The sequence below is a fragment of the Dendrobates tinctorius genome, unplaced genomic scaffold, assembly GCF_039654945.1.
Source record: "Dendrobates tinctorius isolate UK_male_01 unplaced genomic scaffold, ASM3965494v1 ptg000315l, whole genome shotgun sequence".
In the NCBI taxonomy this organism is placed as follows: Eukaryota; Metazoa; Chordata; class Amphibia; order Anura; family Dendrobatidae; genus Dendrobates; species Dendrobates tinctorius.
The window spans coordinates 2561712-2577952 of record NW_027361982.1 but is presented as its reverse complement, the minus strand read 5'-3'; the positions used below and the strand labels follow the sequence as shown (position 1 = coordinate 2577952).

Here is a 16241-nt window from a genome sequence, read left to right as displayed (position 1 = left end):
TCAGTCTGTGATCTATTAGTATACCCAAGTCTTTTTCACATGTGCTGTCACTTAGCCCTATTCCTCCCATTCTATATATGCTTTTTCCATTTTTATTGCCCAGATGTAGTACTTTGCATTTCTCCCTGTTAAAAACCATTCTGTTAGTTGCTGCCCACTTCTCCAGTTTATTTAAATCTTTTTGAATCCTCTCTCTCTCTTCTCTAGTATTAGCTATCCCTCCTAGCTTTGTGTCATCAGCAAATTTAATCAGTTTACCCTCAATTCCTTCTAAATCGTTGATAAAGATGTTGAACAATACAGGGCCCAGGACAGAGCCCTGTGGTACCCCACTTGAGACATTCTTCCAACTGGATGTGCAGCCATTTACGACCACTCTTTGGGTCCGATCACTAAGCCAGTTATGAATCCACCTAACAGTTGCCTTGTCCATTCCATACTTAATCATTTTTTCAATAAGGATTGTATGAGAGACTTTGTCAAATGCTTTGCTGAAGTCAAGATATACTATATCTACAGGATTTCCTTGATCTACCCAATCAGTGATACCGTCATAGAAGGAAATTAAGTTAGTCTGACATGACTTATTAGTTACAAACCCATGCTGACTCTGTTTAATCACTTCATTCTTATCCAGATATTGACATACATAGAGGACAATATTCCAGATCATGGAGTCTCTTCGGTCGGTGATTGCTTCCATGGAGCCCGGGGAATTTCTCTGCTCGGTGGACATTCGGGATGCCTATCTGCACATTCCAATATGTGTGCAACATCAGAAGTATCTTCGATTTGCGTTTCAGGGAGACCATTTTCAGTTCACAGCTCTTCCTTTTGGCCTGGCTTCAGCGCCCCGGGTTTTCACGAAGGTGATGGCGACCGTCATGGCCATCCTTCGCTCCAGAGGGATCCTCATCATCCCTTATCTGGACGATCTTTTGATCAAGGGTTCGTCTCGCCAGGACTGTCTCCGGAGCCTTCAGATAACCCTGTACACTCTCAGCCGCCTAGGTTGGCTGGTCAACAAGGAGAAGTCCATTCTGATCCCCACCCAGCGTCTGACCTTTCTGGGTATGGAATTCGACACGGAGCTAGCCCGTGTTTTTCTTCCAAAGGAAAAATTTACAACTCTGTCCAAGGGCATCAGAACTCTCAAGAGGCCTGCTCCCATTCCCATTCGGTTCTGCATGAAGGTCCTGGGGAAGATGGTGGCCTCCATGGAAGCAGTGCCCTTTGCGCAGTTTCACCTTCGCCCCCTCCAGCTGTCTCTGCTTTCAGCCTGGGACAAGACCACGATGTCCTTGGACCGTCCTATTCGGCTTCCTCTCAGAGTGAGGCAGTCTCTCACTTGGTGGCTACGGCCAGCGTCAGTTCTCCAAGGGAGGTCCTTTCTTCCGCCTCAGTGGCAAATCATCACCACCGATGCGAGCCTCCTAGGATGGGGAGCCGTGTTCCATCAGAAAGCGGCCCAAGGCCGCTGGAAGCCACAGGAGTCTCTCCTTCCAATCAATCTTTTGGAGATCAGGGCAATTTTCCTGGCCCTTCATTGGCAGCCCCTCCTCTCCGGCAAGCCGGTCCGTATTCAGTCGGACAACGCCACGGCCGTGGCGTACATAAACCATCAGGGGGGCACGCGCAGCAAACAAGTAATGTCACAAGTGGCCAAGATATTACGCTGGGCAAAACGTTACGTTCCGACAATCTCCGCCGTCCATATTCCAGGGGTGGAAAATTGGGCAGCCGACTTTGAGTCGCCAGGGCCTAGCGTCCGGCGAATGGTCCCTGCACCCCGTGGTTTTCTCTCAGATATGCGACCGTTGGGGCACCCCGGATGTCGATCTCATGGCATCTCGGATGAACCACAAGGTGCCGCAGTTCGAAGCCAGGTCCAGGGACCCTCTAGCCGTCGCATGCGACGCACTGGTGACTCCGTGGTCCCAGTTTCAACTTCCGTATCTGTTCCCGCCTCTGGCATTGATCCCTCGGGTGGTCAAAAAGATAAGATCGGAAGGCGTACCAGTGATTCTAGTCGCTCCAGATTGGCCAAGACGGCCTTGGTACGCGGAACTGGTCAACATGCTCGCGGACGTTCCCTGGAGGCTTCCGGACCGTCCAGACCTTCTCTCGCAAGGCCCCCTTTACCACGAGAATTCTCAGTCTCTGAGTTTGACGGCATGGCCGTTGAGACCGCAATTCTGAAGGAATCAGGTCTGTCCAGTCAGGTTATTCAAACTATGATCAGAGCTAGGAAACCGGCCTCTTCCCGCATTTACTATAGGTACTGGAAGGCTTTTTTCCGTTGGTGCGATGATAAAAGAGTCTTCCCAATGTCCTTTTCTATCCCATCTATCCTTGGGTTTCTTCAGTCTGGGTTGGACGCGGGTCTGTCCCTCAGTACGCTCAAGGGCCAAGTTTCCGCTCTCTCTATCCTCTTCCAAAGAGAGCTAGCTTCTCTACCACAGGTCAAAACCTTTCTGCAAGGGGTTTCCCACGTGGCTCCTCCTCATCATTCGCCAATAGATCCGTGGGATCTCAACCTCGTTCTTGGCGCTCTCCAGAAGGCGCCGTTCGAGCCTCTCCAGGACATCCCTTTGTCCCTTCTCTCTTGGAAGGTCACCTTTTTGATCGCCATTTCATCCATCAGAAGAGTTTCTGAATTGGCGGCCTTGTCATGTCGTTCCCCTTACCTCATTCTCCATCAGGACAAAGCCGTCCTCAGGCCCGTTCCTTCTTTTCTTCCAAAGGTGGTTTCCGCTTTCCATATCAATGAGGATATCGTCCTTCCTTCTTTTTGTCCGGCTCCATCTCATCCTCTTGAGAAGTCTCTCCACAAACTGGACGTAGTTAGAGCCCTGCGTGTCTATCTTGCCAGGACCTCTTCCTTTCGTCTGTCCGATTCCTTGCTGATCATCTCTGAAGGTCGCCAGAAGGGCCTTCCGGCTTCAAAATCCACGATCGCTCGCTGGATTCGTTCTACCATTCTGGAAGCGTATCGTCTTCAGGAAAAGCGGCCCCCTCCGGGAGTAAGGGCTCATTCCACCCGGGCTGTGGCGGCTTCGTGGGCTGCTCGTCACCAGGCCTCGGCCATGCAAATTTGCAAGGCTGCAACCTGGTCATCTTTGCACACCTTCACGAGGTTCTACAGGGTTCATACCCAGGCTTCGTCTGATGCTGTGGTTGGTAGGAAGGTTCTGCAGGCGGCGGTGGCGCACCGGCCGACCTGAGCCTTTCGGTTACTTTCGTTCCTTTTTGCTGTTCCCACCCTTGGGACTGCTTTGGGACGTCCCATGGTATTCTGTGTCCCCCAATAAGGCGATAAAGAAAGATGGATTTTTGGTTCTTACCGTAAAATCTCTTTCTTGGAGCCTTCATTGGGGGACACAGCACCCTCCCTGTTTAAGTTGTACCGTGTTGGGTCTTAGAGTCCCTTGTTGGGTTGGTACATATGTTTCGAGGTTTTCTCGTTGCTTCTCCTACTGCTTTTTCACCAACTGAGGTGCTTGGTGCCTGTCGGTGGGTGTATACTGCCGGGGAGGAGCTAATTTTCTGTTTTTGCATAGTGTCAGCTTCCTAGCAGCAGCAGCATACACCCATGGTATTCTGTGTCCCCCAATGAAGGCTCCAAGAAAGAGATTTTACGGTAAGAACCAAAAATCCATCTATTCTTCACATGCTGTCCAGGCCATGCCCCCTTCAGAAAAACATTTAATGTGTCAGAGACATGTAAGAATTTTTCATTCATGTGGTTGTGGGGCAAAATCCCCCGCTGAACGGTAAAGCGAAGTGGCAGAAGTGGTCAAATGAGCACATTAATCATCTAAGACCAAAGACTGACGCCATTGACTTTCTATTGAGCCCTTCTACACTCTGCCGGCCTTTCCAGCAGCTTCACTTTATCAGTATCTCTACTCACGGACCCTACAGATCAAGTGTATGAAGGCACAGTTAGGGCTCATTCGCATGCCAGTTTTTTATGTACGAGTGCCATCTATGTTTTTCATGGATAACACTCGTAGCTGTGATAATTTTTTGTGGACCGATAGGTTGAAGAAACGATGCCACATTAAAAAAGCAAAAACACCCAGAGAAATTTGTTTTGTGTCTGGGGTCCAATTAGGTTAAAATCAACATAGGAAAAATCCCTAAAATATTTAAAGGGATCCTGTCACCCCCCCCCCCCCAACCCCCCAGGGCGTCTTTAAGTAAAAGAGGCACCTTCAGCAGCTGAAATATCGACTTTTATAAATAGCTCTTCATACCTGTAATGTGTCCCATAGGTATGGTGTGTCCCCCTGTATCAGCCGCCTACCATCCGTCCATCATGTTTCTGTCCTGTGTGTGGGCGCTGACCACCATCCATCCATCATGTGCGTCGCTGCCTTGTCCTGTTTTGAATGCAGGCGCCTCCACTGTGACAAGAGTTCTCGGGCATGCGCAATACATTATAACACACTGCGGGGCGGGATCTGGGGCCTCCACAACACGCAGGCGCAATAGCCTGATGTCAGCGCGCATGCCCGAGAACTCTTGTCACAGCGGAGGCGCCGGCATTCAAAGCAGGAGGAGGCAACGACGCACAGGGGCATCATGATGGACAGAAGGTGGGCGGCGCCAAGACACTGGATAGGCATGATGGATGGGGACAGTAGGCGGCTGATACAGGGGGACACACCATACCTATGGGACACATTACAGTTATAAGGATCTATTTATAAAAGTTGATATTTCAGCGTTACTAGGGGTCAGAAACAGAAGAGCCACCTTCACAGAATGCAGCCTTAGTGCTGCTGAAGGTGGCTCTTTTACTTAAAAACGCCCTGGGGGGGTGACAGGTTCCTTTTAAATTACACCAAAACATAAATAAAGAAAAACACTCAAAAAGAGAGAGGTTAAAAAGCGAGATGTGCCTGATGATGGGGATAACCAAGACCAAACGACTCCACAGAGAGGGTAGAACAAAAAATAGACCGTTTGTCCCTTGCAAACCCTAATCAGTACCTACCTAACCGCAGAGATTGGCACCCTAGATATGTGCAATGGCGCCCCCGCTGACCTGCAGATCAGACACCATAACCAAAGTGACAGGTTCCCACCTTTTTTCTATTTGACCATTTGTATTCTTCCCCTTTTAGGTTTTTCTGCAAACCTTCTGATCTGATGTCTGATTCTGCGGACGGAGTCAAAAAAGAAGATTGGAAGAGAATCTCTGATTGTGAGGCGTCTGGTGAAGGAGCCCAGGGCATGGAAATGACAGAAGATGGCATAGAACAGACTCCATCTCCTGAGCCTAAAACCAGCGACGTGATGTCCCCGTCTCCCTCTCCGCTGCACAACACAAGGAACTGTTTTAGTTGGTCAGGAAGCCTGACGAAAGGCAACACGAAACCGCAGCCGCTCTCTCCATCCCTGCTCTCCCTCACTCGCTTCCAGAGAACTAAACATCACTCAGGGATGGAAAATGGCAAGACTGAGAATCGCGATGGCAGCGGTGAACCAAGCCCAGTCCTAACCTCCTCAGAAAATAAAAGTAAATCGGCCACTATCGAAACTGAAGACTCCGGTTCAGAGGTGAGAACAAGTCTCCACATTTATTATGTATGTCCTTGCAGTCAGCAGCTGCAGGGAGATTGTGCAGGAGCTGTGAGCCGGCTGTCGGATTTGAGCGGACTCTCCACTGATAAGGCAGAGCTGCTTTATTACCATCTTCTGTCATCCTAGCGACCATGTGATCGCTTCGTGTCGGGAGGAGCAGACGCTTCTGGGTTTTGTCAGTCCCCGATCAGCTTAGTGCAGCTTGATGGACAAGGGAGGCTGAAATCTCCCTCTAACCCAGGCTAATGTGTGTAGTCCAAAGCTACGGCGAACCTGGCCATGTACAAAATATGTGTTTAATTGGTAAAATGACCGCCCCCCCCCCCCAAAAAAAAAAAAATATATATATTATGACAATATGTGAAATAAATGAAAAAAATAAAAAAAAGCAAAAGAGTGAAACTAAAAAAAAAAGGTGCCTGCATGTCTAAATCACATTTGTCCAATGCATAAAAGTAATTGCTACAGAAGGGAGACCTGGAGCTTTTCTTAAATCCATAAGGGGATAATCACATTTTTTAGGAAAGTGCCCCCCTGGTCTGTGGGTTGTGTCTAGTACTGCGCTGGCTTTGGGAGACAGAAGCAATGTCTGGCTAATCCCGGAGAAGCTTCACGTGTTCATAGCTGATTAATCGGCTCAAGATCAATTCTTTTGGATCAGATATGTGAGACGACACAAAATGGAATGACTTCGCTTCTAAAGATTGAGGGTTAAATTTAATAATATCTTCATTAACCCCTTTACCCCTAATCGTGGTTTGCACGTTAATGACTAGGCCAATTTTTACAATTCTGACCTCTGTCCCTTTATGAGGTAATAACTCTGGAACGCTTCCATGAATCCCGTTGATTCTGACATTGTTTTCTCGTGACATATTGTACTTCATGATAGCGGTAAAATTTAATTGGTATAACTTGCGTTTATTTGTGAAAAAAACGGAAATTTGGCGAAAATTTTGAAAATTTCGCAATTTTCCAACTTTGAATTTTTATGCCCTTAAATCACAGAGATATGGCACACAAAAAAACTTAAGTAACATTTCCCACATGTTTACTTTACATCAGCATAATTTGGGAACCAAATTTTTTTTTTTTGTTAGGAAGTTATAAGGGTTAAAAGTTGACCAGTGATTTCTCATTGTTACAACACCATTTTATTTTGTTTAGGGACCACATCACATTTGAAGTCACTTTAAAGGGTCTATATGTTAGAAAATGCCCAAAAGTGACAATTCTAAAAACTGCACCCCTGACGGTACTCAAAACCACATTCAAGACGTTTATTAACCCTTCAGGTGCTAAACAGGAATTTTTTGAACGTTTAAAAAGAAAAAAAAAAAAATGAACACTTAACTTTTTTTTCACAAAAAAATTACTTCATGTCCAAATTTTTTTTATTTTACCAAGGGTAACAGGAGAAATTGGACCCCAAAAGTTGTTGTATAATCTGTCCTGAGTACGCTGATACCTGACATGTGAGGGGGAACCACTGTTTCGGCGCATGACAGAGCTCAAAAGGGAAGAAGCGCCGTTTGACTTTTTCAATGCAAAATTGGCTGGAATTGAGATCAGATGCCATGTCGCGTTTAGAGAGCCCCTGATGTGCCCAAACAGTGGAAACCCCCCAATTCTAACTTCAGCCCTAACCCCAACACACCCCTAATCCCAACCCTAACCTCAACCCTAGCCCTAACCCTAAAGGGAAAATTGAAATAAATACATTTTTTTTTTATTTTTCCCTACCTAAGGGGGTGATAACGGGGGGGTTTGATTTACTATTTATGGCGGTTTTTATATTTGGCAGCTGTCGCACGCTAAAAGACGCTTTTTATTGTAAAAATAGTTTTTGCATCACCACATTTTGAGAGCTATAATTTTTCCATATTTTAACCCACCGAGTCATGTGAGGTCTTATTTTTTGCGGGACGAGTTGACGCTTTTATTGGTACCATTTTTGGGCACATGACATTTTTGATCACTTTTTTTTTTCGATTTTTGGGACGCAGAATGAACAAAAACCAGCATTTCATGAATTTCTTTTGGGGGGCACGTTTACACCGTTACGCGTGTGGTAAAATTGATAAAGCGGTTTTATTCTTCGGGTTGGTACGGTTACAGCGATACCTCATTTTATGTCTTTTTTTTTTTATGTTTTGGCGCTTTTATGCAATAAAAACAATTTTATATAAAAAATAATTATTTTGCATCGCTTTATTCTGAGCTATAACTTTTTAATTTTTTTGCTGATGACGCTGTATGGTGGCTTGTTTTTTGCGGGACAAGATGACGTTTTCAGCGGTACCATGTTTATTAATGTTCGTCTTTTTGAGCCGCGGTATGATGATAAAGCATTGTTTTTTTCCTTTTTTTTTTTTTTTTGAAGGGGTTAACTAGTAGGACAGTTTTATAGGGCGGGTCGTTACAGACGCGGCAATACTAAATATGTATACTTTTGTTTTATTTTTTATTTACAAATAAAAATTTGTTAGGGAATTTTTTTCGTTATTTAAGAATTTTTAAATTATTTTTACACTTGAATTTTTTTTTTTTTTTTACTTTATTTTATTGTCCCAGGCAGGGCTGTGGAGTCGGTAAGCCAAACCTGCGACTCCCGACTCCTCAATTTCCCTTACACCGACTCCCACACATATTGCTTATATTTAAGTGAAAAATGTATTGTAGTACAATGTGAACATCAGACATTTAATCATTTTTATGATCCAATAATCAAGATATTTAGATAGAACATAATATCTATTTATTGGAATACAACTTTAGAACACAAACTGTAATAAATTGTAAGTATGTAATACACTATGTAATATCTATTACATATATACAGTAGAGACCAAAAGTTTGGACACACCTTCTCATTCAAAGAGTTTTCTTTATTTTCACGGTGGAGTCTGTATAAAATGGACCGACTCCTAAAATATATAATAAATTGGGTACAGTAGTTCAATGCAAAATATGCTGAATATTTTTTCATAGGAATTTGGGAAACTTATGAAATGTCCTATAAATGGCTGTTCTATTCCTGATCTAAGGCTACATTCACACACAGCGTTTTTCCTGCGTTTTTTGAGTATACGTTTTTCAGCTGCAAAAGCAGATCAGCTTTTTAAAAAACCGCATCACCTGAAAAGTTTTTGAGCTCATAGATAATGTTTTCAATAGCAAGAGCAGATTTCTAATCTGCTTTTATCTATCCATTTATCCATATCCGTCTCCATATCATATCTGTACCAAAAAGAATGAAAGCCGGGTAGCACACAGACTAACACTCTCTTTTATTTATTTATTTATTTATTTTTTTTTTTTTAGCACCAGTCAGGTACACCTCATAGCTGCCCAGAAGGACGCCCAGGACAGGCATTGCTCGTCTTCAGTAACACATCAACATCAATTGATAGTTGGAATAAATAGACTGCATTCATCACCACATCTTCTTAAGGTGCAGGCTTTGTTTTCAAGTGTTGGGGTGTGCAGTATGAGATTCTATCCCCCCCCCCCAGGTTTGATCTTGGCTACGACCAAGGTGTGAATGTAGCCTGAGGATCTAGGCTTTGTCTTAGCTGAGAAGTCATAGTGTTATAATATATATATACACACACACACACAGTACACACCTTCTCATTCAAAGGGTTTTCTTTATTTTCATGACTATAAAAATTGTAGATTCACTCTGAAGGCATCAAAACTATGAATTAACACATGTGGAATTATATAATTAACAAAAACGTGTGAAACAACTGAAAATATGTCTTATATTCTAGGTTCTTCAAAGTAGCCACCTTTTGCTTTGATTACTGCTTTGCACACTTGGCATTCTCTTGATGAGCTTCAAGAGGTAGTCACCGGAAATGGCTTTCACGTCACAGGTGTGCCCTGTTAGGTTGGATTTCTTGACTTATAAATGGGGTTGGGACCATCAGTTGTGTTGTGCAGAAGTCTGGTGGATACACAGCTGATAGTCCTACTGAACAAGACTGTTAGCTACTTTTTTCTTGCCATAGTACAAATTCTAAGTAAAGAAAAAGGAGTGGCCATCATTACTTCAAGAAATGAAGGTCAGTCAGTCCAAAAATTGGGAAAACTTTGAAAGTGTCCCCAAGTGCAGTGGCAAAAACCATCAAGCGCTACAAAGAAACTGGCTCACATGAGGACCGCCCTAGGAAAGGAAGACCAAGAGTCACCTCTGCTGCGGAGGATAAGTTCATCTGAGTCACCGGCCTCAGAAATCGCAGGTTAACAGCAGCTCAGATTAGAGACCAGGTCAATGCCACACAGAGTTCTAGCAGCAGACACATCTCTACAACAACTGTTAAGAGGAGACTCTGTGCAGCAGGCCTTCATGGTAAAATAGCTGCTAGGAAACCACTGCTAAGGACAGGCAACAAGCAGAAGAGACTTGTTTGGGCTAAAGAACACAAGGAATGGACATTAGACCAGTGGAAATCTGTGCTTTGGTCTGATGAGTCCAAATTTGAGATCTTTGGTTCCAACCACAATGTGTTTGTGCGACGCAGAAAAGGTGAACAGATGGAATCTACATGCCTGGTTCCCACTGTGAAGCATGGAGGGAGGAGGAGGAGGTGTGATGGTATGGGGGTGCTTTGCTGGTGACACTGTTTGGGATTTATTCAAAATTGAAGGCATACTGAACCAGCATGGCTACCACAGTATCTTGCAGCGGCATGCTATTCCATCCGGTTTGCGTTTAGTTGGACCATCCATTTATTTTTCAACAGGACAATGACCCCAAACACACCTCCAGGCTGTGTAAGGGCTATTTGACCAAGGAGAGTGATGGTGTGCTACGCCAGATGACCTGGCCTCCACAGTCACCAGGCCTGAACCCAATCGAGATGGTTTGGGGTGAGATGGACCGCAGAGTGAAGGCAAAAGGGCCAACAAGTGCTAAGCATCTCTGGGAACTCCTTCAAGACTGTTGGAAGACCATTTCCGGTGACTACCTCTTGAAGCCAGGGCTGTGGAGTCGGTAAACCAAACCTGCGACTCCGACTCCTCAATTTCCCTTACACCGACTCCCACATATGTTGTTTATATTTAATTGATAATGTGTGATAATCAGCTGACACCTGGCCGCGATCAGTGGCGCTCCCCCTGTGAGCGCCTCTGATCGCGGTGACGTACTATCCCGTTTCTGGTCATGCCGGCCCGGGTCCCGTGGTTTAGGATAGTACGTCACATGTCAGAAACGGGTTAAATAAGACTTCTCCTGACCCACCTGTCAGTAACTAGTCACCGCACCATTTCCTCCTGTTTAACAAAATAGAAAAAAAGATCTAAAATGTTTTCCCGTTTGCATATTAAAATATTTTGTCTTTTTTGAGATACGTAGGACTTACCGTAATTTTGGTGTCTCTTTTTTGCAGATTTAAAAAAAAAAAAAAAACGCGTGTTTTTTTCACATTTTGTATATGATACCCTAAAAGACCAAGAAAATACATTGTAAATTGTGTTTTTAGCAATTTGTGTACAGTGTTAGTGTGATATTGTGTCACCGGGACTGACCGATTCTTTTTTTAAATCAGATCATTTTTATTATTTGATTTTTTTAAACAATTACATACATTATAGTACATACACAATAAACTTAATAAACAAGTTTAACCCTTAAAGTTCATATAGTCCTATACCTGTCAAGCCAGTCCATGCCAAACAAAGTTATCAATTTTGTGCAAATTAAGATTTTCATAAAGACTGGTGACACGTTATTAACCCCTTATTAGTGACAGCCAATTTGGTACTTAAAGCAAACCTGTCAGCAGTTTTGGCCGATATAAGATACGGCCACCACTTTTCAGGGCTTATCTACAGCATTCTATAATGCTGTAGATAAGCCCCCGATCCGACCTGAAAGATAAGAAAAATACGTTTTATTATACTCGCCCGGGGGACAGTCCGGTCCGCTGGGTGTCGCAGGTCTGGGTCCGGCGCCTCCCATGTTCTTGCGACGCGGCCATCCTGTTTGCTTCATGGCTGCCCGTCATCACGCTCCTGCGCAGGCGCACTTATCTGCCCTGTTGAGGGCAGAGGAAAGTACTGCAGTGAGCAGGCACTGGGAAAGGTCAGAGAGGGCCATCCCCCTGCAACACCCACCGGACCGCCTCCCGGATGAGTAAAATAAAACTTATTTTTCTTATCTTTCAGGTCGGATCCGGGGATTATCTATCGCATTATAGAATGCTGTAGATAAGCCCTGAAAGGCAGTGGCCGCATCTTATAGCGGCCAAAACTGCTGACAGGTTCACTTTAATGACCAGGCTAATTTTTATAATTCTGACCACCGTCACTTTATGTGAGATTATAATTCTGGAACACTTCAAAGTATCCCACTGATTCTGAGTTTGTTTTTTCGGGACATATTGTACTTCATGTTAGTGGTAAAAGTTCTTCGATATAACTTGCGTTTATTTATGAAAAAAAAACGAACGGAAATTTGGCAAAAATTTTGAGCAAATTTTCAAACTTTTAATTTTTGTTCACTTAAATCAGAGAGTTATGTCATACAAAATAGTTATTAAATAACATTTCTCCCTCGCCTCATTGGGGGACACAGGACCATTGGCAGGGCCGCCATCAGGGCATTATTAGCCTTACTGGTGTAAGGGGCCCGGGAGCTGGAGGGGCCCACGGTCAGAATTTTCATAACTGGAGTGCTGTGTGTGTGGAGGGAGCAGGAGTCATTGTGACAGACAGCTGGGAGAGACAGCCAGTGCTAAGCAACAGGAGGGTGGGACTTTCCAGCATCCAATCAGGGTTGAGCGCAGGCTTAGTGCAGTTACAGTATTCTCCCCTGTCACAGTGACGAGTGAGTCACTGAGCAACAGGAGCAGCGCAGCCCCCCGGTGAGTGTCTGAGCCTGTGTTGTTTAATTAAGTGTATGGACGGTGTCCTGCCAGGCTCCAGTCCAGTCCAGTCCCTGCAGCCGACACACCCTTAAGGTACTGTCACACTAAGCGATATCGCTAGCAATATCGCTATAACTTGTGACGTTATAGCGATATTGCTAGCGATATCGCTGTGTCTGATACTTACCTACAACCCGCTCCTTCTCTGATCGCGCGAGAGCGTCCTGGACTGTTTCTCGTCGTCAGCTTCCTGCGGCGCTTCCTGTGGAGAGACTAACGTGGACGCGGGCGGGAGGACGCAGGATCGCCTGGTGTGACAGGTAAGTAGCGATCCCCGTCCCCTGCGATGTCGCTGGTGAGATCTGCCTGTGTGGCAGCTCACTAGCGACCACTTAGCGATGTACCAGCGATCCTGACCGCGTCATATCACTGGTCGGGATCGCTGGTACATCGCTAAGTGTGACAGTACCTTTAGTGAGCCGGCTGTGTGCTCAGTGACAGCATCAGTCATACGATCAGCACAGCAGCCGGCTCACCAAGGACGCTGCTATGTCCTGACCCCTCTCTGTCAGCTATAGGTCATGAAAAGAGAAGCATAAGACCGCTGAGCCCAACCTGCCCCCTGACAGGACACAGCGGCCCTCTCTCAAGATTCCCTGCATTTACTCTCCAAACTTGTGTAAAAAACTTCAGTCTTCAGAATGGAGCTGTGGTGTCCTGTCAGGGGGCAGAGGGGGCTCAGCAGCCTTAAGGGGGTTTTCACATAGCGATATCGCTATGTGTGATACTTACCTCCAACCGGCTCCCCCGCTGTCCCGTCTCTGATCGCGCGAGAATGTCCGGCTCCATTTCTCGTCGGCCGCTTCCTGCTGGCGCCGACGAGCGACGCGTGGAGGCGGGCAGGAGGACGTCAGGATCGCGGTGTGTAAAAGGTGAGTATCGTGCGCTGCGTCGCTGCATCATCGCTGTGAGATCTGCCTGTGTGACAGCTCACTAGCGATCATTTAGCGATGCACCAGCGATCCTGATCGGGTCGGATCGCTGGTGCATCGCTAAATGTAAAGGGACCTTTACCCTTCTCTGCTCTCTGGAGGGGGCAGGACACTGCTCATCAGGATTTATAGCTGATGAATAGGCTCACCTTCTAGAGATGTTATGTACAGAAACACACACTACATATATATGTATATAATCACAAACACCGTATATGTTAGAGTATGTGCACACATTGCGGATTCTGCTGCGGAAAACTTGAATAAAGCCCCCGTTACACATAGCATATCGCTGTAACATCACCGATTTTGTGACGTTATAGCGATATTGCTAGCGATATCGCTACATGTGATACTTACCTCCGACCGGCTCCCCCGCTGCTGATCGCTCGAGAGCGTCCAGGACCGTTTCTCGTCGGGCGCTTCCTGCTGGGGCTTCATGTGGCGCCGACGAGCGACGCGTGGAGGCGGGCGGAGGACGTCTGGATCGCCGCCTCTGACAGGTAAGTAGCGACCCCCGACCGCTGCGATGTCGCTGGTGAGATCTGCCTCTGTGGCAGCTCACTAGCGACCACTTAGCGATGCACCAGCGATCCATATCGTTGTCTGGATCGCTGGTGCATCGCTAAGTGTAACGGTACCCTAAGGAGCACACTCGCTCATCACTAAAGGTACTGTCACACTTAGCGATGCACCAGCGATCCCGACCAGCGATATGACGCGGTCAGGATCGCTGGTGCATCGCTAAGTGGTTGCTAGTGAGCTGCCACACAGGCAGATCTCACCAGCGACATCGCTGGGGACGGGGGTCGCTACTTACCTGTCACAATAGGCGATCCTGCGTCCTCCCGCCCGCGCCCACGCTCGTCGCTCGTCTCTCCACAGGAAGCGCTGCAGGAAGCTGACGACGAGAAACAGTCCTGGACGTTCTCGCGCGTTCAGCGATAACCAGCGGGGGAGCCGGTCGTAGGTAAGTATCAGACACAGTGATATCGCTAGCAATATCGCTATAACGTCACAAGTTATAGCGATATTGCTAGCGATATCGCTTAGTGTGACAGGCCCTTAATGCTGTAGCAATTAAATCTAAGATATAGTGATTAGTGATATCTACCTTAGTAATCTTAATTTGTGTCTGGAAGGCATGGAGCTGCAAATACTGATAGAAGTGGAATGCCAAACCCAGAGCGAATCTTTTGATTGATCGGTCACGTATTATTTGGGTCAGCGGTGTGTTCCCATTCACTGAAGCCGTCTAGTTTAGCTATTTCGCTAGTTTAGAATTGTGCCACAGAGGGGAATAGTTTGTGAATCCCTTGATACGGAAAATGTTCTTGCCCCTATCCCATATTTTATAGATTAAATATTGTGTGAACCGTTGACTCATTTTCCCTGAGCAAGCTCTTGAGGCTGGTTAATAGTGGTATTTCCCATCTAGTGCCCTCCTTTATTAGCTGCCCCAAAGCCACCACAGTGGTCAGTTGTACCCCAGCCCTGAAGCTACTCTAGCTGGGAGGCTGTGAAGTATCACCAAGCGTTTGGAACTGCTAGGTCCCCCATTATCCTTTCCCCTTTCCAGGGTTTCAAGTTTAATTCTGAGTTGCTGTTTTTTCCAGATGAGTTCCCGAAACAGCCCATGTATTTTTTATGTAAGAAAGACATAGGAATCCAAATCAGAGAATTATGAAGAAAATGAGTTGTGGCATTAGGATCATTTTCAAAAGATTACTTCTTCCCACTGGAGACATCGGGAAGCGACACCATGTTTCCACCTTTAGACTTACCGTATACACTCTTGCATAAGCCGAGACTTTCAACCCATTTTTTTGGGCTGAAAGTCCCCCCTCTCGGCTTATACACGAGTCATATGCCTGGGGTCGGCGTGGGGAGGGGGAGCGGGGGTGTCAGATCATACTTACCCCCCTGGCGCGGTTTCTGTAGCCCCCCCCCCCCCCGCTTCTCCACGGTCTCCCTTACTGCCTTCACCGGTCACGTGCCACTCATCAAACTCATGAATATGCGCATATTCATGAGTGTAATGCACGGTATCACGTGATCGCTGAAGGGAGACCGTGGAGAAACGGAGCTGCAGAGACCGCGCCAGGATGGGGTAAGTATAGTGATATTCACCGGTCCCCCGGTCCATCGCTGCTCACCGCTCTCTGCTACGTCCTCTGTCTGTGACATTTAGCCAGCCGTGCCCTCTGCTGCCTGAACGTCACTGACAGACAACGTGGCAGACAGTGGTGAGTAGCGATGGAGCGGGGGACAGGTGAATATCTCAGGTGCCGGGTCTTGAGCAGGAGAGGTGGGTATGGCATTTTTTTTTTTTTGCAGCATATGGGGGCGTAATATATGGAGCATCTTATGGGGGCATATTCTATGAGGCAGCATATGGGGGCATATTCTGTGGGGCAGCGTATGGGGGGATAGTCTGTGGGGCAGCATATGGGGGCATAATCTATGGAGCATTTTATGGGGGAATAATAGTATCTTATGGGGCCATAACCTTTATGGAACAATATATGGGGCATATTCTATGGAGCATCTTATGGGGGCATTATTAACCTTTGTGCAGCATTATACGGGGTGTATTTTGTATGAAGCATCTTAAGGGGCCGTCGTGAACTGTATGGAGCATTATATGAGGCTCCTGATTCAATATGGATATTCAAAAACATTTAACCTACTTATGTCTCAATTAATTTTACTTTTATTGGTATCTATTTTTATTTTTGAAATTTACCAGTAGCTGCTGCATTTTCCATCCTAGGCTTAT

At 46.0% G+C, this 16241-nt stretch overlaps 1 protein-coding gene and 1 long non-coding RNA gene across 3 annotated transcripts in view; one reads left to right on the top strand and one right to left on the bottom strand.

Annotated features, from left to right (window-relative positions):
- LOC141073812 (uncharacterized) overlaps positions 1 to 11767 on the bottom strand; it is a 45551-nt gene extending 33784 nt beyond the window's left edge. Inside the window, exons 1-2 of the long non-coding RNA XR_012227070.1 lie at positions 10844 to 11767; positions 8459 to 8519 (exon numbers count right to left, since the gene is read on the bottom strand). This is a non-coding gene — a long non-coding RNA (uncharacterized lncRNA). The remainder of the gene's footprint in view (positions 1 to 8458; positions 8520 to 10843) is intronic.
- Positions 1 to 16241, top strand: part of EXO1 (exonuclease 1) — a 59669-nt gene that overhangs the window by 41545 nt on the left and 1883 nt on the right. For both annotated transcript variants that reach the window (XM_073561256.1, XM_073561258.1), the window contains exon 11: positions 5133 to 5568. In XM_073561256.1, the coding sequence (XP_073417357.1) occupies positions 5133 to 5568 (436 nt within the window). The remainder of the gene's footprint in view (positions 1 to 5132; positions 5569 to 16241) is intronic.